General features: G+C 42.3%; 1 protein-coding gene across 1 annotated transcript in view; it reads right to left on the reverse strand.

Moving 5' to 3' along the window:
- LOC120854641 (aldehyde oxidase 4-like) overlaps positions 1 to 241 on the reverse strand; it is a 68,433-nt gene extending 68,192 nt beyond the window's left edge. Inside the window, exon 1 of the mRNA XM_040228842.1 lies at positions 92 to 241. Within this exon, the coding sequence (XP_040084776.1) occupies positions 92 to 145 (54 nt within the window). The 5' untranslated portion in view covers positions 146 to 241. The remainder of the gene's footprint in view (positions 1 to 91) is intronic.
- Between the last annotated feature and the right edge of the window lie 22,318 nt (positions 242 to 22,559).

A 22,559-nucleotide genomic window follows, 5' to 3' on the forward strand; every position in this document is an offset into this window, starting at 1 on the left:
TTAAATAAATAAACAGTATCAGTGAAAGAAAATCAGCTTGCTTTTTATCTCTGACATATGAAAATTCATATTAATCATATCATAAACTTACCTTTCTTCCATTCACAAAAAAAATCAACTCATCAGAATTGGAAAGAGAAGGCATTATGCCAGAAAAAATACCTCTACCAAGACAGAGGGTTATTTTTTTCTTGGAGAGCAGATATGTTAGGGCAAAAACCTGGATGCTTATCAGCCTTGGGGAAGCCCAAGCAGCCAAAGCAGGAAGAGAAGAGGTGATTTATAGTCACCCTAGCAGACGTGAAGCACCAACCAGAGCTCCCGGCCCGCCCAGCCCACGAGCGCGCCCTTCTCCTCCCTTCCCATGTCAGTCAGGTCAGTGATTTTGCCAGTCTCTGTTGGAATCCAAGACTGGATTTTACTGGGGGAAGGTGTTTAACATCAGGAATGAAAAAAAGAAAAGAGAGTTTTAAATAGACTATTATTGTTTTTTTTTTTTAACTAACCAAGCCATCAATTAATTCAATGCTATTAAAACTCATGACACTTTCTTAGGTTTTTCTACAGTTAAAGGGAAAAGGGAGATTTCACTATGTACATACCTTCATAACTTCTTTATAGAGACTTCATAAAAATGTGTCCTTAACTGCATTAAGCAAACTGCAAGTATATTCTCTTAATCTTTTCTTCATATGCACTTTCTTCTCTGAATTTAAGGGTTAAGACATTGAACTACTTAAAACCAGAAACATGTACAGAAGCTTGCTATGGGCTGGAGACTCTTTTCAGGACTCACTTAGTCCTACAGCAGCTTGATAAAGTGTCGTCATCTTCTCTTTAGAGATGTAGAAACCACAGCACAGAGACGTCAGGCAATTTGTCCAATGTCACACAGGCAGTGATGGCAGAGTTGCTCCAGAGTCCGTGTCTTTGACCTCCTTCCTGTGCTCTAGATGGAAGGAAATGAGGCTGGAGGGGTGGCCAGTGGTCAGAGTCGGGGCCAGAGCATGGAGGGAGGCCTGGCAGGCATGACGAAGGTTTTGCTGAGCTGTCTAAATATGATGGGAAGCCACTGGAAGGCTTTTAGTAGGGGTGACAGGGTCTAGGTTTTAAAAAGATTGCTAGGCTCTTTGCAGAGAATGAAGGGTAGGGACAAGAGTAGAGAGAAGAGAGGTAATTAGAAGTTATGATAGTGGCTCAGCCAAGGGATGATGACGCTTGGTCTAGGGTGCCAGTGAGGGGCAGCGGTGAGAAGGGCCCAGATGTGCTGACAAATTGGATGTGAGGGGTGTGTGTATGTGTGTGTGCGTGTGTGTGTGTGTTGTATGTGTGAGGGGTGGATTAAAAAATGTCTCTGCAGCTTTTAGACTGAGCAGATGACTGGGGCTAACTTACATGTCAAGTTCTATTTGGATAGTAAAAGTTTGGGAACCTAAAAAACACCCAAATGGAGATGGCGAGTAGGTTGCTGAATCTTCAGAATCTCCCACCCCCTTGCTTCCTGTCTTGAGGAAAGGGAAGGCTCCAGGTTTGGGGCAGAATTTCCCTACAGAGAGTCCAGTCTTCCTTCAAGCCCCAAGTGCTTACCTCACCAACTGGGCAGCAGGCTACCTACTCCCCTGCCTCATCACCTCCATGGTTCCTATTCACATCCCTCTGCATGCTGCTTATCAAACAGGGATTTGAAGGATGAATAGAAGAACAAATAAAGGACATTTCAGCAGAGGGGACCACTGTGTAACGTCAAGGAAGTTTGAAATTATTATGTTTCAGAGATTTACAAGTAGTTTATTTTATTCTTGTGTATGAATTGCATGAGAATGAGTGAGAGGAATATGAGTATCAAATAAGATGATTCATTTATTAAAAAATATTTGTGTGCCTGACAAGATCACTGTTCTCCTGGATCTCAAATGTGTGTGTGTGAACTGTAAAGTACTAGATAAAATGCCATGTATTTCTAATATGATGGGATAACAAACAACTAGAGAAGTAAGTTAACTTCAAGAAATGAATGGTAAGCGATATGATAAAGACGGGGGCAGGGTGTGATACAAACGAACTTGAAAGACTAGCTTAGTTTTGGGTAGTTAGCACTAGGGTGCCTTCTTGAATTGAGTCCAAAAGCCAACCCACTGAGAGAAGGCACAAGAAAAAGAGTCCCACGTGACCTCAAGGAAGAAGTAAACTTGTCATTTCAAAAAGCAGAAAGAAGGCCAGCGTGGGTGTGTACAGAGAGCAGGAGGAAGATGGCATGAGAGAAGGTCATAAAGATGACATGGCCAGGGAGACGAGTTTGCACATTTCTATGTGGGAAGGGATACCATCAAGAGTTTTGAGCTGGGATATAATATGGTTTATATTAGATCACTCCACTGTATAGAGAAATAAGTTATTACTGCTAAGAGGGTAGCATGGAGACCAAATCTGAAGCTATTGATGGGGCTGATGGAGGATCAGACTAGGGTGTAGGGTGGTGGCATCAGAGATGGAGAGACAAGGACAGAATTGGTATGATTTCTGGAGGCACAATCCACTGGATAGGTGAGATATGGGCGGGGGTAAAGGAAAGAGAGGTCTCAAGGATCAGTCCTAGGTTTCTGGCTTGAGCAGCTGGGTGAACCATGGGGCCATATGCTGAGATAGCGGGACTAGGTTTGTAACACTGGGGAGGAGGGCAAGGGAGCCAAGAGTCTTTTCTTGGGTCTGTTCAATGTGAGCTGCTTATTTGACTTGCAAGTGCACATGTCCGTTGGGTACAGAAATCTAGAAGTCAGAGGAATCATCCAGACTGGAGACCATCAGCTCATAGATGATAAGCACAAGCTACATGGGAACTGTAGAGTATTTCTACTGTGGCAGGAAATATTAGCTGATGTGCTTCCCCCTTGCCACTCCTTTTCTCACTTATGGTGTTGGGGAGGCCATGCCACACTCCCAGGCTTCAGAGTGGGGTTCTCACGTCAGGAAGCAAAGACAAATGCAGAAATGCCAGGAACAAAGACAGGGATGCTAAGGCAAGTGTCCTTTCCTAATGCCACTGGCCTGAATCTCCCACAGGGACTTTGTACTGCTGGGTTTCCCCTCTGCGGGACCGAGTTTTTGCTGCCAGCCTGAACAGTGCTTGAGATAGAATTTAAATATATATACACATGTATTTTTTTAGTAAATGAGTATATAAAATATATTACAGTTGTGTAATAGCTAACCTTTATTCAGTATTCGAGTATATGCTGAGTGAAAAGCTTCCCTGTATTAGTTCATTTAATCTTTGTGATAAGCTTTAAGGTAGGAATAGAGTCTCCATTTTACAAATGAGGATCTGAGGCACTCAGAGAAAGATAGTTAACATGCTTTGTACAAGTGAGTCTGTGCCCTATGAAATTCCTCCTTATAATTTCACATGCTTGTTTCCTCAACTTCCTGTGAGACACAGAATAAGTTTTAGTTTCCCTGGAAGGCTGGCACCACATTACCCTAACGGAGTAATAAAGTTTTCACTGCCTGTGAAATAGAAACTACTGCAGCTCTTAAATGCCAGGGCAATTTACCCCCTAGCTTTTATCCATCAAAATTTTAAGAACTGTAAGGGCATCTGACTGTGGGTGTGTTCCAGCCCTTGGCTGGTTTGGCTTAGTTTCACCACTGATGGAGCATGGTGGGAAGACCCAGACTCAGCCTCCTGAGATGTATTGGGAAGTCCAGGTCCAGGCTATTCTGCCATCTTTTTCAAGCAAATGAAGCTGCAGTGTCTGTCTGGTGAGTAGAAATGTGTATATATAGAACATCAACTATTCTTAAAGATTTAACAGCACAGAATTACTCCCAGAGCCTATTGAAGCTTGTAATAATACAGAGATGTGGTTTCTCCCACCATGTGAAAACAGGCAGTTACACCTTGGAGTTAGTTATTTCTTAAGCTCTTGCCTTATCAGTAGGCGTGGATCTTGTTTAGTCAAATATGTAAGACTATGGCCTTCTTATCCGCCCTGGAAATGCAGGTCTTGTTGGGAGCTGGGCTACATCGCAGGCCTGGAAACTTCATCATGGAACCCCTCTCTGGAGTTTGAAAGTACCAGGTGTTGAAACACACATATGCCACCGTCCATGTGTGACAACTCAAACACCCAGACAGAAACCAAGAAGCCAGGCTAGGGTCAGATAAGTGGGTTTGCTATAAGGGCAGTCAGTTGCAGGGCTTGACAGAATTAGGAAGAAACAGTCTTTCTGGACGTGTTGTGACGAGTTATAGATTTTAATTAACATTCTCCAAGAGACACAGAGACTGGAAAACACATTATTTTTGGCTACTAGACTGTTTTTATTTCTTGGCCACACAGCACACAACATGTAGACTCTTAGCTCCTCTGCAGTTCAGTTCAGGCGCTCAGTCGTGTCTGACTCTCTGCGACCCCATGAACTGCAGCACGCCAGGCCTCCCTGTCCATCACCAACTCCCAGAATCTACCCAAACCCATGTCCATCGAGTCAGTGATGCCATCCAGCCATCTCATCCTCTGTCATCCCCTTCTCCTCCTGCCCTCAATCCTTCCCAGCATCAGGGTCTTTTCCAATGAGTCAACTCTTCTCATGAGGTGGCCAAAGTACTGGAGTTTCAGCTGCAGCATCAGTCCCTCCAATGAACACCCAGGACTGATCTCCTTTAGGATGGATTGGTTGGATCTCCTTGCAGTCCAAGGGACTCTCAAGAGTCTTCTCCAACACCACAGTTCAAAAGCATCAATTCTTCAGCGCTCAGCTTTCTTCACCGTCCAACTCTCACATCCGTACATGACTACTGGAAAAACCATAGCCTTGACTAGATGGACCTTTGTTAGCAAAGTAATGTCTCTGCTCTACCAGGGATCAAACTCACGCCCCCTGCATTGGAAGTGTGGTCTTAACAACTGGACTGCCAAGGAAGTCCCAAGACTGTATTTAATGCCACTTGGTACATGGAACTGAGGGAACCAGAACCTGCTGGTACACAAATTTGGTCATCCAGGACCAGAACATGTCTTTGGATCCTAGTGTAGTTTGTTGGTGGGACAACCAGTCATGTTCCATGGGCAGATACCATGAAGGTTAGCACTGTCCATCATGGGCTCTTTCAGCTTAAGTCCCCTTTCCTGCATCTCAGGACCAAAGTACCTGTAACACCAGGATTCTGCCCTCTGCTGGGCTGATGCATCCCAGTTTAGCAGGCCACAAAAAAGTTTTTTTCTTTTAAAATCAGAAGAAAAAATGAATATAAACCACCCTGGCTTATAGTTCTGCACCAATACAGCTGTAAAATATAATTTCTAATGTTTGCTTATGGAAGGAGTCCACAAAAGGCAAAAGTTCCCCAAACAGGCTCTATCCTGCACCTCCTCTCTCAGTTACAGGGCACACTCTGAGAGGCAGAGTGTGAATTTAAAAGTGAAATTTTTGCAACATGGCTTGCCCATAGACCTAAGCCAAATTCTTCAACTCTGCTTTTAATAAAACTGGTAGAGTAATTTGATCTTCATCTGTCTAATTTCTCTTGTTGTTCAGCTGCTCTGGATCCAGGTAGCCTCTTCAAAACCCCAGCATGTTGGCTAATCATTTCAGTCTCACATTCTCAGCTACTTATTTTGCTGGGTCAAACCCATTATTTTCATGAACTTCTATATGGCTAAGTGTTATTCTTGACACTTTCTGATTCAACGAAATTTACCCAAATAACAGTTTCACTGTGGTCACCTGGACTCTTATGGTTTGGGTGTCTCTCCAGCACATGGAGCATCCAGACAGGTATGAGCCTTTGGGGATCCGATTCAGTAAAGGGGTCTTTGTGTTTGGTTGTGCTCACCATAACCTTGGCTCTAATGGCCAGGCTGTAAGTCTCCCCAAATGGACTTCTCTTTTCCACTTTAGTCCCTCAAACTCCTTTCCACACTGCAGTTGGAAGGATCCATTGAAAACACAAATCTAAATATGTCACCATCAACTGTGTGTGCCTAAACCCTTCAATTACCTGCCCTGTATTTGGAAGAAAGCAAAGACACTAACCCGGCCCTGCCTGGCAGGCTCTCTATCCTGCTGACATGCTCCCTGCACAAGCCTTCTTCCAGTTGCTGGCCCACAGCCAAAGCCCCACCCCAGAGCCTTCAAGCACACTCTCTATTCCCTGGCACCATCTGCTACAGTTCTTGCCCAGACAATGCCCCCTTATCCTGAGGGTGTGGCAGTGCTGTTGCTCTCGCGGAAAGCTGTCGGACACCAAAGTCTCAAAGTCCCAGATATTACCTTCATTGACTACTTTATTTCCTCTGGGCACTTATCAAGGCCTGCAATGACATTTGTGTGATTACTTGGTTAATGTCAGTCTCTCCTATTGAATCATAAACTCCATGTGGGTCTGTCTTGTTCACCATGTGTTTCCAATGTCTAGCACAAAGCCCAGCTCATCTATGACTTTATAAAGACAAAGGATACTTTTGTAAAAAGAAGGACTAAATCCATACTGTAGTGAGCTTTATGCTAAAGATTTTAGAGTGGACTACTATCCTGTTCTTTCTTACTAAAGAACTGATAATAAGCCTATGCAGTGTGGCTCAAAGAATAATCCAAGTTCTTTCTGGACCTTTTTCTTGATGATCTAAGTTGTTCTTGTCCTGCTAGGAGTCTTTTTTCAGGGCTTTCAGTGCTCATCACAGACAGGTCCTAACTTGCTCAAAGAAAAGTCTTTAAGTATAAAATCCCTTTCAATGAATTTAGTTGAATCAGTAAGTGTCTACTGAAGTCTTGGCTTCTCTCCAGTTTGCTTCACAACTTTCTGGACGGCTGTTTAATTCTTTATTGAAAAGGCCTGCATGATGCTGTGGCTTTGTTTAACTTCACCATCCTTTTATCTGTGTTCTCTTTGGCAGCTTCATTCTCTCTGCAGGACTGGCAATGCCTTCATGACTGTGCACTGGTGACCTGCATTCTGGAATAACAATAAGAGTTTATTTTATTGAGTGCTCACTATGTGCCAGACACTGTTCAAAAGCATTAGCTCATTTAATTCTCAAAACAATTAGATAAGGATTATTATAATCCCCATTTACAGGTCTGAAAAATTGAGTCAGGAGTATTCACCACTAAGTACCAATTCCTCCCTAGGGACTTGTGGATACAATGACATTTCTGGGCAGCTTCATTATTTCTTCACTGAAAGAAATAATTAGGGAGTGGCTTGGGGAATCTGTCTCCTCTCCTGCTCCCCCAGTGACTGGGTCTTGTAAGTAGGTAGTGGGTATATGGCATTTTCTTCTGGCTGTGAAATAACTGCAACCTTAGCCAATCACTCTTTGTCAAGTAGGAGCAGCTTCTCTTTGCTTGGCAAAAAGAGAATTGGAGTGCATACACGGGCTGTAAATGTTAGATGTTTAGAAGTGGATAACCCTTTACAGTACTGGTCATAATAGGAACTCAAAAATGTGTGTTGGGTGAAGAAAAGTGTATGAGTGGGATGGGTTCCTCAGTTTTCTATATTGAAATCCTCCAATTTAGTGGAAGATAAAGAAATAGTACAATTTGCACTCATCTCACATGCTAGTAAAGTAATGCTCAAAATTCTCCAAGCTAGGCTTCAGCAATACGTGAACTTCCTGATGTTCAAGCTGGTTTTAGAAAAGGCAGAGGAACGAGAGATCAAATTGCCAACATCTGCTGGATCATGGGAAAAGCAAGAGAATTCCAGAAAAACATCTATGTCTGCTTTATTGAGTGTGCCAAAGCCTTTGACTGTGTGGATCACAAGAAACTGGAAAATTCTGAAAGAGATGGGAATACCAGACCACCTGACCTGCCTCTTGAGAAACCTGTATGCAGGTCAGGAAGCAACAGTTAGAACTGGACATGAAACAACAGACTTGTTCCAAATAAGAAAAGGAGTACATCAAGGCTGTATATTGTCACCCTGCTTATTTAACTTCTATGCAGAGTACATCATGAGAAACACTGGACTGGAAGAAACACAAGCTGGAATCAAGATTGCCGGGAGAAATATCAATAGCCTCAGATATGCAGATGACACCACCCTTATAGCAGAAAGTGAAGAGGAACTAAAAAGCCTCTTGATGAAAGTGAAAGAGGAGAGTGAAAAAGTTGGCTTAAAGCTCAACATTCAGAAAACGAAGATCATGGCATCTGGTCCCATCACTTCATGGCAAATAGATGGGGAAACAGGGGAAACAGTGTCAGACTTTATTTTTTTGGGCTCCAAAATCACTGCAGATGGTGACTGCAGCCATGAAATTAAAAGATGCTTACTCCGTGGAAGAAAAGTTATGACCAACCTAGATAGCATATTCAAAAGCAGAGACATTACTTTGCTGACTAAGGTCTGTCTAGTCAAGGCTATGGTTTTTCCAGTGGTCATGTATGGATGTGAGAGTTGGACTGTGAAGAAGGCTGAGCGCCAAAGAATTGATGCTTTTGAACTGTGGTATTGGAGAAGACTCTTGCTAGTCCCTTGGACTGCAAGGAGATCCAACCAGTCCATTCTGAAGGAGATCAGCCCTGGGATTTCTTTGGAAGGAATGATGCTAAAGCTGAAACTCCAGTACTTTGGCCACCTCATGAGAAGAGTTGACTCATTGGAAAAGCCTCTGATGCTGGGAGGGATTGGGGGCAGGAGGAGAAGGGGATGACAGAGGATGAGATGGCTGGATGGCCTCACTGACTCGATGGAAGTAAGTCTGAGTGAACTCCGGGAATTGGTGATGGACAGGGAGGCCTGGCGTGCTGTGGTTCATGGGGTCGCCAAGAGTCGGACACGACTGAGCGACTGAACTGAACTGAAAGAAATAGTAAGTCTACCCAAGAAGCTAATATGTCAAGGGATGATGGCAGAAAAAGATTATCATCAGAGCAGATCAAGTAAGGCATTTCTTGCTAGTTGTGAAAGAACCTTCGCAACCAACGAGTAGGTGGGTTTTCTTGCAGGACTGTGCTGCCTGTGCATTTACTCTCCCTCTCTATGTCGTTCTGTTCTCCTAACACGGACTTGAATCATGTACTCTATTCAACAATCCAAACTTCCTGCCCAGGTAGTAACAGACAGACTCAGTCCTCTAATCTGTACAGTCATTTGGGCCCTTTTACTTCCTCTTCTTATTTGTGCTTTGTTCTCATTATTTTACTTTACTCTTTAATGCTATGTCTCATGCATATGCTCCCCATCCCCCCCATTTCAGTTCATTTCTTATTTCATTTTCTATTTATTTTCCCTGTAAACAGTCATTAGTGATCACAATGCAATCAAATTGGAAATTAATGATAAAAAGACAAAAGCCATCTAACCAAAGATAAATTTTAAAATTAAATTCTTAATACTTAGGTTCAAAGAAGGACTAATAACAGAAAATAAAGACATAACAATAAATGACAATGAAAAAGTTATATGTCAAAACCAATGAGATGTTACTAAAACTGTATTGGAGGGAAATTCTATAACTTGAAATGTTTTATTTTTAGCCTAGAATGATTGAAAATAAAAGCACTAACCTTTCAACTCAAGAAGGTAGAAGAATAAACATAAATCCAGAAAAAGCAGGAAGAGGGATATAACAAAGATAAATGCAGAAAAAATATTTAGAAAATGTGAAAAGTGTTGAAATGATAAATGAAAAACTTTTTGTGAAAACCTAGTAAGTAAATACTTAACAAGTCTGCTCAAGGGAAAAAATGAGATGATTGAAATAAACAGAATTAGGGATAAGAACTAGGATATAACCATTATATTCAGCTTCATGCCTAAAAATCTGCATTGCTTATGTTATAAAAAATTTAGTACACATGCTCCTCCATGTAGTAGGACAAATGCACTTCAATGGAACAAATAGTCGATTATGAAATATAGACACTATGGAAAACAATTAGCCATTAAAAACAATGAAGGACTTTGGTCCAGGATTAATCTTTCCAAGGAGAATTCCTGGAGTCTTCTCTCCTCTTCCTGGCCTCCCTTGTGTCCAATCTCCTTACTTTGGCCCACTCACCACAGATTTTCCTACAGTTAGTTCTCTCACATTCTCTCTGATGATGTCACTCGTGTCCTTAACACCCTTTCATCACAAAATCCAGCAAATCCACCACATGAAGCTCTTAACCACTTGCTAATCACCTTAAGAACATATATTTTCAGAGGGTGTGTGTGCATTTTCACAAAATATAAGACATAGTCACTTCCCACAAAGTGACAGTCGATATAATGAATGATTCAGTAAAAATTACAAAGTGAGTCTTATTAAGTACCCAGAGGCAAACTATAAGGCTTAAGGAGGGTGAGACATGTGAAAACACTCTGTAAATTCGACAGTAACACGCAAATATTGGCTATAATTATTGTAGTTATTATTTTCTTTGCTATAGTTTCAACAAAACTCCTGACTATCTGCACTCTATATAAAGTGAAAGTAAGAAGTCGCTCAGTCGTGTCCGACTCTTTGTGACCCCATGGACTGTAGCCTACCAGGCTCCTCCCTCCATGGGATTCTCCAGGCAAGAATACTGGAGTGGGTTGCAATGTATATAAATTGCCTCCCTAATTTCAAACTCCTGCTTAGCCTGCCACCCTCTTCACTCTTCACATGACCCTCAGATGGCAGCTCTGGTTTTTGAAAATGGATGCAAAACAGTGCATCTCAAAAGAAAAAAGAGAAAGGAAATGAGTGAGAATTCAAAGGATTTATTGAGCTGAATGGATTTATGGTGACGCCATAAGCAAAATCAGCTTGTTTGTATAAATTACAGAAATTTTACAGAATAATGTTTGATACTAGGCATTATTCAGTATTTGAACATTTAAGGTTAGAATACTACAGACTGCAGAATTTTTAAATATGCTTTGGCTATTAAAAATATTGAGTGTTTATGCCTTTTGAACCTAACCTATAAGAATACTGGCTGGAAGTATTTTGGTCACTCTCATATTAACACAGTAGATCTGTTTTAGTAGTGAATACAATCAATATTCATTTTTGAGCACACACACAGGGGAAAAAGAGTCAATGAATAGAATTACTTTGTTGAAGTTATGGTGGCAAATATTTCCACAGATTTTATGGAATTATTTCTATAGTCTCTTAAATTCCCTTTCATTTTAGAAGGTGACTCTGCTTTACCTCACATTTTATTGAGTGAATTAATAATTCTTTGATAACTGAGAGCCTTAGAAAGTCAAGCAAGTTGCCAATAAACTTGTGCATTAATGAGTATTTACTTTCACAATCATTATGGACTATCATTCATCATACTGTCATATTTAATACAGACTAATGATAAAAGCTAGAGAAGGCAATGGCACCCCACTCCAGTACTCTTGCCTGGAAAATCCCATGGACAGAGGAACCTGGTGGGCTGCATCCATGGGGTCGCTAAGAGTCAGACACGATTGAAATGACTTAGCAGCAGCAATGATAAAAGCTCAATAAAAATAACTTTTAGGCATAGCATCTTGTACATGAACCAAGAACTTCCAGATGTTCAAGCTGGATTTAGAAAAGGCAGAGGAGCCAGAGATCAAATTGCCAACATCCGCTGGCTCACTGAAAAAGCAAGAGAGTTCCAGAAAAACATCCACTTCTGCATTTTTGACTACGCCAAAGCCTTTGACTGTGTGGATCACAACAAACTGTGGAAAATTCTGAAAGAGATGGGAATACCAGACCACCTGACCTGCCTCCTGAGAAATCTGTATGCAGGTCAAGAAGCAACAGTTAGAACCAGACATGTAGCAACAGACTGGTTCCAAATTGGGAAGGGAGTATGTCAAGGTTGTATATTGTCACCCTGCTTATTTAACTTACATGCAGAGTATCATGCGAAATGCCAGACTATGAAGCAGAAGCTAGAATCAAGATTGCTGAGAGAAATATCAATAACCTCAGATATGCAGATGACACCACCCTTATGGCAGAAAGTGAAGAGGAACTAAAAAGCCTCTTGATGAAAGTGAAAGAGGAGAGGGAAAAAACTGGCTTAAAGCTCAACATTCAAAAAACTAAGATCACGGCATCCAGTCCCATCACTTCATGCCAAATAGATGGGGAAACAGTGGGGACAGTGGCTGACTTTATTTTTCTGGGCTCCAAAATCACTGCAGATGGTGACTACAGACATGAAATTAAAAGATGCTTACTCCGTGGAAGAAAAGCTATGACCACCCTAAACAGCATATTAAAAAGCAGAGACATTACTTTGCTGACAAAGGTCTGTCTAGTCAAAGCTATGGTTTTTCCAGTAGTCATGTATGGATGTGAGAGTTGGACTATAAAGAAAGTTGAGTGCTGAAGAATTGAAGCTTTTGAACTGTGGTGTTGGAGAAGACTCTTGAGAGTCCCTTGGACTGCAAGGAGATCAAAACATTCAATTCTAAAAGAAATCAGTCTTAAATATTCATTGGAAGGGCTGATGCTAAAGCTGAAACTCCAATACTCTGGCTACTTGATATGAAGAACTGACTCACTGAAAAAGACCCTGATGCTGGGAAAGACTGAAGGCAGGAGGAAAAAGGGACAACAGAGGATGAGATGGTTGGATGGCATCACCGACTTGATGGACATGAGTTTGAGTGAGCTCCAAGAGTTGGTGATCCACAGGGAAGCCTGGCATGCTGCAGTCCATGGGGTTGCAAAGAGTTGGACACGACTGGGCGATTGAACTGAACTGATAGCATCTTATGTATTTTAGATGAAGAGGTGTATGCTAATGACCTGCCAAGTCTTAAAATCATTTAGAAAATCAACTTGTGCTTTCAAGCCCCAAACTTTAGGTAACAGCATTTAGAATCAGTAAATGGAATCTAAAAGGAGAATTCAGAAGACAAGGAATATGATTTAAAAACAGTAAAAAAAAATTAAAACTACTAACTATAATTTGCTGCAAAATACTTTCTTTTTTGAACATTTAATTTATTCTTCAAGAATTTTTTAACTTGTATAATCTTGTTTTCTCTCTTTCATTGTTTTTGTGGATAAACTGAAAGGATCCCTAATTCTTTCACATACCAGAGCAGAGACTAAATGTACACAATCTTTACTTTAGCTAAAAAGAAAAAATATTTTTTTTTGGTAGAGCAGTAACATAGGGAATCAGCATATCAAATAATGACAAATGTTCTTATTTAAACTATTCTTCTAGAACATATATAGATGGATAACAGGCACATGAAAAGATGCTCAACATTGCTAATTATTAGAGAAATGTGAACCAAAACCGCAATGAGGTATCACATCTGTCAGATGGTTATCATCAAAAAAATCTACAAAAACAAATGTTGGAGAATGTGGAGAAAAGGAAACCTTCATACACTGTTGGTGGGAATGTAAATTAGTGTAGCCATTATGGAAAACAGTATGGAGGTTCCTTAAAAAACTACAAATAAGAACTACCATATGATTTAGCAGTTTTACTCCTGGATATATATCCAGAAAAAATGAAAGCACTAATTTGAAGATATATGTACCCCAATGTTCACAACAGCACTATTTACAATAGTCAAGATACAGAAGCAACCCAAATGCCCACCAACAGATGACTGGATTGAGATGTGGTGTATATACATACAATAAAACATTACTCAGTCATAAAAAGAATGAAATGCCATCTAAAGCTAAAATAAAAAGTCAAACAAGCATAAAACTATCTTAAATTGATAAAAAAAAAAAAAGTTAAAATGTTTACAAAAACCCAAGAAGTTATGTAATTTTTAAAAACAAGAACCTACTGGAGAGATATGGAAAACTGGGGAGATTCAGTATGTAGTAAAAACAAAAGGCTAAAAACACACCAAGTGAAACAGACTTTATGTTTAGACTATAAACTTCTTTCTTTAACAATGTTTTATCTAAATAAGAGAACATTTACATAAAGATAACCAGAATTCACTAATATTTGGTAGGGTCAAAATTTATTTAAAATGAAAATTTGTATGGTATTTATTGCACAGTATAGTATCTCCCGAATTCTTCAGTACCTGTTTGTTCATGATAAACCAAAAGCACAAGATACCATCTTTATAACACAATTACTTTAAAAGACATTTTCTTGGATTTAAATCTTTTCTCTTTACATATGCAAAGGAGCATGATAAAGAGAAGACATTCAGAGATAACTTTTTCACTATTAGCAACTTTAGCTTAATTAGTTCAGTGAAGTCCTTAAAATATAAAGGAGGAAAAACAAATTTGTAAATTTCCAGCTGATGAGACTCGTCTTTCTGTATTTTGTAGCTGACAATCATTTGCAGTTTTCTTTTCTGGTGACTTATACAGGAAGTTATAGTAGACACACAAAGATCAGAATTTTGCTAAGTTCATTACCCACTGCTATGGAAAAAGAGTCAATATAATCTGAATGTTGTTTCTTCAGGGCGGTAAGCACACAGATCTATCAAATGGTTCATCAGTGTCTCCAGCTAGAACAATAATGCTAACAATTTAAGTAACAAATTGGGTCAATCAGTGTACACCAGTTATACTCACCATCCTGGGCCTCTCACATCTCAGGCTATTCCCTCCATGTTCTTTACCAATTTCCCTGGTCCAGCCCACTACGTGGTTCTTTCCAGAGCATGGCAAGCCCACTCTCTGAAAAAGAGGACAACTCTCCTGCAATAGTGAAATACTTTGCCTAGTATTCTCAGGGAGGCCATTATATTGGTGATAAAATCCTCAAACAAATGCTGGCACATTTTTGTCCTTGCTGTTTTAAGGAAGGAAATTTATCTTGCCTACACTCAGGAAACTAGGTGTCTGCTTCAATTAAACTCTTTTCCCTGCATGCAGAAGGCACTAGGTGAAGAAAAATCCACTTCTTGAAAGAAGAATATACATCCATTTGTACCTGGGTTGATACAACAGAGATGAATCGTCTGGTGAGATTTACTCCTAGTTTTTGCAAAGCTTGACAAGTGGGTTTCAGAAGCATCAAGGTATCTGCAGCGATTAATATTTGAGGCACTTCTCTTTCCAGAACGGTTTTCCTTCGGCCCTTGTCAAGTATGGTTTTCAGTCTGTTTCCTACCAAAGTATTTTCCAAGAACCTCTGAATCTACTGCAGAAAACAGCCAAACTGGCCTCAACATGTTTTGCCTAAAATTCTCTTTGCTCCGGAGCACAAGGATAAAAGCCACTGTCGCCTTGTGGTCATGGGTCCTCAAGACACCGGGTGCGCTTTTTACAAGGATGTCCTGGATGTACAATTGAGGATGGCTGGAGCCTGGTGGGATGCCATCTATGGGGTCGCACAGAGTCGGACACGACTGAAGCGACTTAGCAGCAACAGCTGCTGGCCTGGTCACTGTTCCTAGGTCCCTGCGAGAGGGGTTCTGGTGGTGCTCACTGGCTTGTCTGGGTCCTGGTCCTCCCCACATCCGGGGGTCCATGGTTCAACCGCTGCACTGCCCCCACGCCCTCCAGGACAGACATTAAAGATGCCTGGCCTCTGTGCGCGCACATCCAGACCCTACCCAGCCCCGCTGCGGCCGGGGTCTTCCTGTTCCAGAAGCTCGGCCGCGTGGGGCCTGATGGGAGGGTAGGCTCATGCTCTCCATTGACATTTATCTGGAAAAGCAAAGCATTCGTGACAGGCAGGAAGCAGAGAAGTGTGGGTTGAATTGATAACTTTCATTCAGTGCTCCCTCATCACCAGGCATTTTGGCGGGGCCCTCGCCAGGCCTGTGGGCTTCCCTGCTGGCTCAGACAGTAAAGAATCTGCCTGTAATGAGAGAGGCCTGGGTTGGATTCCTGGGTTGGGAAGATCCCTTGGAGAAGGGAACAGCTACCCACTCCAGTATTCTTGCCTGGAGAATTCCATGGACAGAGGAGCCTGGAGGGCTACAGTCTATGGGTTCTCAAAGAGTTGGACACAACCGAACGACTTTCAAGGAAGGGCCTTTGAGGGCTCAGATTCATGGCAGTGTGGGTGTTTGGGCACCGGGAGAGGCTAGTCAGAATGGTCAGTAAATTCAGACCCGGGCCGGGTTAGCTGCACATCACCAAATGCCTCCTAGGCCATAAATGGTCTGAGTCTGTGCACGTTTTCCCTGCAAATCACCAGACGTTCCCACGGGTCATTCCCTGTGCTCTCCCCTTCCTCCTGTCCCATAGAAACCTTGTCCTGCAGTCTCTGTCACACTTCGGCGCGAGGTCCCAGCTGGGTGGCCTCATCCACGCCACGGCCAGGTGACATTTTCCCAGCACCGTGCAGACCAGAGTCCGTGGCTCTTTACCCAACTCTTGGGAACTTCACAGCCCACCCCCTGGATTTAGCGACACATTAATCGAGGCTTTCCGGGGTTTAGACTGCCTTCATCCATGTGAGGGTTATGGGCTTGTGCTTTTCAGACCAGTGGAGACTACTTTTTAGGTGTGTTCAGTTCAGTTCAGTTGCTCAGTCGTGTCCGACTCTTTGCGACTGCAGCATGCCAGGCCATAAACCGCAGCACGCCAAGCCTCCCTGTCCATCACCAACTCCTGGAGTCCACCCAAACCCATGTCCATTGAGTCGGTGATGCCATCCAGCCATCTCATCCTCTGTCATCCCCTTCTGCTCCTGCCCTCAATCCTTCCCAGCATCAGGGTCTTTTCAAATGAGTCAGCTCTTTGCATCAGGTGGCCAAAGTATTGGAGTTTCAGCTTCAACATCAGTCCATCCAGTGAACACCCAGGACTGATCTCCTTTAGAATGGACTGGTTGTATCTCCTTGCAGTCCAAGGGACTCTCAAGAGTCTTCTCCAACACCACAGTTCAAAAGCATCAATTCTTTGGTGCTTAGCTTTCTTCACAGTCCAACTCTCACAGCCGTACATGACCACTAGAAAAGCCATAGTCTTGACTGGATGGACCTTTGTTGGCAAAGTAATGTCTCTGCTTTTTAATATGCTGTCTAGATTGGTCATAACTTTTCTTCCAAGGAGTAAGTGTCTTTTAATTTCATGGCTGTGATCACCATCTGCAGTGATTTTGGAGCCCCCCAAAATAAAGTCAGCCACTGTGCCCTCTGTTTCCCCATCTATTTCCCATGAAGTGATGGGACCAGATGCCATAATCTTTGTTTTCTTAATGTTGAGCTTTAAGCCAACTTTTTCACTCTCCTCTTTCACTTTCATGAAGAGGCTCTTCAGTTCTTCTTCACTTTCTGCCATAAGGGTGGTGTCATCTGCATATCTGAGGTTACTGATATTTCTCCTGGCAATTTTGATTCCAGCTTGTGCTTACTCCAGCCCAGCATGTCTCAGGATGTACTCTGCATATAAGTTAAATAAGCAGGGTGACAATATACAGCCTTGACGTACTCCTTTTCCTATTTAGAATCAGTCTGTTGTTCCATGTCCAGTTCTAACTGTTGTTTCCTGACCTGCATACAGGTTTCTCAAGAGGCAGGTCAGGTGGTCTGGTATTCCCATCTCTTTCAGAATTTTGCAGTTTATTGTGGTGTGTAGGGGGCATAAAATGGAGGACTTTCAGGGCCTCTAAAATCTTACTGTCTGGTGGTCACCTCCTCCCCTGGGCAGGTGGCAGGCACTGGCTCTATCTAAGGGTGCTCCTGCTTCTATACAGAGCAGGATGAGCACAGCCTTTAGCAGGTGGCCAACCGGTCTTGCTCAGTCATTGCTCAGGTGCCTCAGTGGGCCCTGCCCACAAGCATTTAACTGTCAATGAGCCACCTTTAGCTGTCCTGCTTAGCTGTTGGTCAGTGCCACAGTGTGCCGTGCCCACAAGTAACTGTCAATGAGGGACCATTAGGGAAGTGTCAGTGGTGTGGTGATCATTAGGTGGAGAGTGAGGTAAGAGGCAGATTCAGGCCTTCTCCTGGAGACCCTCCAGCTCACCCAGCCTTGGGCCAGCGGGTAGGCTAGAGGGTCCTGGGAACATCTGGGGACTACACCCTACAGGATTCCTGAGCCCTCACTAAGGCCCTCCACTAGCCTTGGCCCAGTCCTTGAAGCAGTGGTGAACCTCTCCCCACTCCCTATCTCTGAATCCTATTAGCAGTGGCCATCTGCCTGGGTCACAGTCGGTGAGATCTGGTCTACCCCATTTTTGCGGCCTGAGAACACAGTTGGGTTGAAGAGCCTGGCTCTTGCAGAGATGACAGCTGGGCAGGGTGTGGGAACCTGGCCCTGAAAGAGCTGCCAACCAAAATCTGCCTCCACTGGGCCAGGACTGGGACCTTGAAGGGTGAAAATTGTGCCTTGGGACCTTGTCCTTTCTTGTCAAGACAGAATAACAGTTGTTTGGTAGAGATTTATAGAAACATTGCTACCTGATCATGACTTGACCTTAAGAACAGAGGATCTGACACTAAGAAGTTTGTAACAACTAACCACACCCCTCCCTCACCTTTTGCTTTTAAAGAGGCTTTGCTGAAAGCTTTCAGTAATTTTAGGGTTCTTAGGGCATGAGCCACCCTTCTCCTTGTATGAATCTGTAATAAACCTTTCTCTGTTCCAAACTCTGATGTTTTAGTATTGATTGGCCTCATTGTGTATCAGGCACACAGAGTTGTGATTTGCTAACACTCCCAGTGTGTGCCCAGACTCCAGCATGCCCCACTTCTTTCAAGGTGTTCAGTACTTCCTGCCCTCTACTTCTGCCTCTTAGATCTACCTTTCCCACAGGAGCCATTCTTGGTTTATCCTTTCTTCTCTTTCTCCTTCAGTTTTACTTCTTTTTCCCTCTCTCTCCTCCCCTTCTACATTTTCTTCTTTCTTCCCTGTCTGCAGTTTCACCTTCCAGTGAGTTTTGTGCTGTTTCCTGGATCTGTTAGGGGAAGCACACTGATTGAAAGCACCCACCCTGGCCAGGCACCATAGTAACCATTTGCATGAGTTGTTTTACGACAGGAGTTCCTGCTAAGGAACACGGAACTAATAAGCCACCACCAACCGGAAGAGTTCGGGAAAGGTCAAAAGGAGACACCACATGTCCGACCACCTCCCAGAATCCTCTCTGGCATCCATCTTGGCTGAACAAGGTGTGCACCACCAGGAAAGGCTCTGAGTCAGGATGATTGGCTAAGGATAACCGGGAAACTAATCCCATCACCATAAAACCTGAGACTGCAAGCCACATGGGAGAGCTGTTCTCCTGGGTTCCCTTACCCTACTGCTCTCCACCCGGGTGCCCTTTCCCAATAAAATCTCTTGGTTTGTCAGCAGATGTGTCTCGGACAATTCATTTCTAAGTGTTAGACAGGAGCCCAGTTTCAGGCCCTGGAAGGGGTCCCCTTTCCTGCAACAGATCCAGTTACTAATTGCACTGACTCATAAATCTGTCTGCAGCCCAGCCCATACCTCTTGCCAATCCTGAATTATATGCCTGTTAGATAAATCCCTTGGCTGACTTGTTCAGTTGCTAAGTCATGTCTAACTCTCTGCAACCCCATGAACTGCCTTCATGTCCTTCACTATCTCTCTGAGTTAGCTCAAACTTATGTCCACTGAGTCAGTGATGACTCCTCAATAAGATCAAACAATCTCATCTTCTGTCACTCCCTTCTCTTCTTGTCTTCAATCTTTCCCAGCATCAGCATCTTTGTAGTAGCTCTCTAGCTGTTGTCTCCCAGGCTAATTAATGTTACACAATCTGTCAGAGCAAACCTTCCTTATACCATTCTTTCATAAAAACCTTCAAAGGTCTGCACTGTTGACATAATACAATCTGAAACTTTAGCCTATATTTAGAATCTCTGTGATTTGTTCTAGACTGGTTTTCTAAGTTTATCTCCAGATTTTGCTCCAGTCAAACCAATTTTTATGTATCCTGATATGTACCTGATACTTTTCTGACCCTCATGATTTTGCTTTTGCATTTGCATTTTTCTCCAGCTAAAATTCCTTTTCTTTTAAGGCCACTTGTCTAGGTCTTACCAACAGTAGCTGCATATAATTTCTTTTCCCTTTCCATGCAACTTCATTTGGGTCATGTTTGGCATAATATTTTCTACTATTTTGTTAATTTCATCATAAACTCACATGTAGTTAAATTATAAGCTCCAAGAGGTCAAATCTCTGATTTATTTTCTCCAATCTGGACATGATTGGCCATGAATTTTTAGGGACTTCATAAAAATTTGTTGAAAAATAAAAAGAATGATAATGCATCTCAGCCTGCTCTCTGCTCCCTCTTTTGCTTTAGCTCCTGAAGAGGAATGAGCCTAACAATTTTAACCACAAATACTGCAATACAGTTATTGACTCGTTGCCAGATGCCTTTTGCATGTAGAAATTGAAAGGTTGTTGCTGAACCATGAAAGGATGCTGGGATTCTTGGCTTCGAGAAGAGAAGAATTGAATCCTGGGCTAGAGGTGAGGCTTGATTGCTCAGAGCTTTTGTGTAATAAAGTTTTATTAGAGTATAAAGGAGATAGAGAAAGCTTCTGACATAGACATCAGAAGGGGGCAGAAAGAATACTCCCCTGCTAATTTTTAGCTGGATGTTATATAGTCACTAGCAGTCTGTTAATGAAAGAAAGGAATGTCTTAAAACTCAGAGAATGGCACCAGGTCCCTCATCCATAAGATGTATTTTGGGATAATCTTGGCACCAGACGAATCATCCTGGGCCATAAAATGATTGAATCGAATCTTGTAGAAGGGCAGATTTATCATACAAATAGTTTGATTTACATAGATTGGTTTGTCAAGTCAGTTCTGAGCCATTAGGTGGAACCGACTTGAAGACAGAGTCTGGGGTAAATGCATAGTATATTAACATAGCTTAAGACAAACATTTCCATAAGAAAAATGCATTGGTTAACTCAAGGTTTGAGAATAATTAACTTCAGGTGAAACCAGGTGTCATTATGGCAACACAGTATTTTAAGAGAAACTTCCTTTTAAGTTTGTATAGAGAAGGGAAAAAAAAATCACTAGTTTGTTTCCTCCTGCCTGTTCAGTTCAGTTCAGGTCAGTCGCTCAGTCGTGTCCAACTCTTTGTGACCCCATGAATTGCAGCACGCCAGGCCTCCTGGAGTTCACTCAGACTCACGTCCATCGAGTCAGTGATGCCATCCAGCCATCTCATCCTCTGTCATCCCCTTCTCCTCCTGCCCCCAATCCCTCCCAGCATCAGAGTCTTTTCCAATGAGTCAGCTCTTCGCATGAGGTGGCCAAAGTACTGGTGTTTCAGCTTTAGCATCATTCCTTCCAAAGAAATCCCATGGTTGATCTCCTTCAGAATGGACTGGTTGGATCTCCTTGCAGTCCAAGGGACTCTCAAGAGTCTTCTCCAACACCACAGTTCAGAAGCATCAATTCTTTGGCGCTCTGCCTTCTTCACAGTCCAACTCTCACATCCATACATGACCACAGAAAAACCATAGCCTTGACTAGACGGATCTTAGTCGGCAAAGTAATGTCTCTGCTTTTGAATATACTATCTAGGTTGGTCATAACTTTTCTTCCAAGAAGTAAGCGTCTTTTAATTTCATGGCTGCAGTCACCATCTGCAGTGATTTTGGAGTCCCAAAAAATAAAGCTTGACACTGTTTCTACTGTTTCCCCATCTATTTCCCATGAAGTGATGGGACCAGATGCCATGATCTTCGTTTTCTGAATGTTGAGCTTTAAGGCAACTTTTTCACTCTCCTCTTTCATTTTCTTTTAAAAAAAATTTTTTTTATTGTTACTTTACTTTGCTTTACAATACTGTATTGGTTTTGCCATACATTGACATGAATCAGCCATGGGTGTACATGAATTCCCAATCCTGAACCCCCCTCCCACCTCCCACCCCATATCATCTCTCTGGATCATCCCCATGCACCAGCCCCAAGCACCCTGTATCCTGTATCGAACATAGACTGGCGATTCGTTTCTTACCTGGTAGTATACATGTTTCAATGCCATTCTCCCAAATCATCCCACCCTCTCCCTCTCCCACAGAGTCTAAAAATCCGTTCTATACATCTGTGTCTTTTTGCTGTCTCACATAGAGGGTTATCATTCCCATCTTTCTAAATTCCATATATATGTGTTAGTATACTGTATTTGTGTTTTTCTTTCTGGCTTACTTCACTCTGTATAATAGGCTCCAGTTTCATCCACCTCATTAGAACTGATTCAAATGTATCCTTTTTAATGGCTGAGTAATGCTCCATTGTGTATATGTACCACAGCTTTCTTATCCATTCATCTGCTGAAGGACATCTAGGTTGTTTCCATGTCCTTACTATTATAAACAGTGCTGCAATGAACATTGGGGTACACACGTCTCTTTCAATTCTGGTTCCCTTGGTGTGTATGCCCAGCAGTGGGATTGCTGGGTCATCAGGCAGTTCTATTTGCAATTTTTTAAGGAATCTCCACATTGTTCTCCATAGTGGCTGTACTAGTTTGCATCCCCAACAACTATGTAAGAGTGTTCCCTTTTCTCCACACCCTCTCCAGCATTTATTGCTTGTAGACTTTTGGATCGCTGCCATTCTGACTGGTGTGAAATGGTACCTCATTGTGGTTTTGATTTGCATTTCTCTGATAATGAGTGATGTTGAGCATCTTTTCATGTGTTTGTTAGCCATCCGTATGTCTTCTTTGGAG

The sequence above is a fragment of the Oryx dammah genome, unplaced genomic scaffold, assembly GCF_014754425.2.
Source record: "Oryx dammah isolate SB20612 unplaced genomic scaffold, SCBI_Odam_1.1 HiC_scaffold_27, whole genome shotgun sequence".
NCBI classification, from domain to species: domain Eukaryota; kingdom Metazoa; phylum Chordata; class Mammalia; order Artiodactyla; family Bovidae; genus Oryx; species Oryx dammah.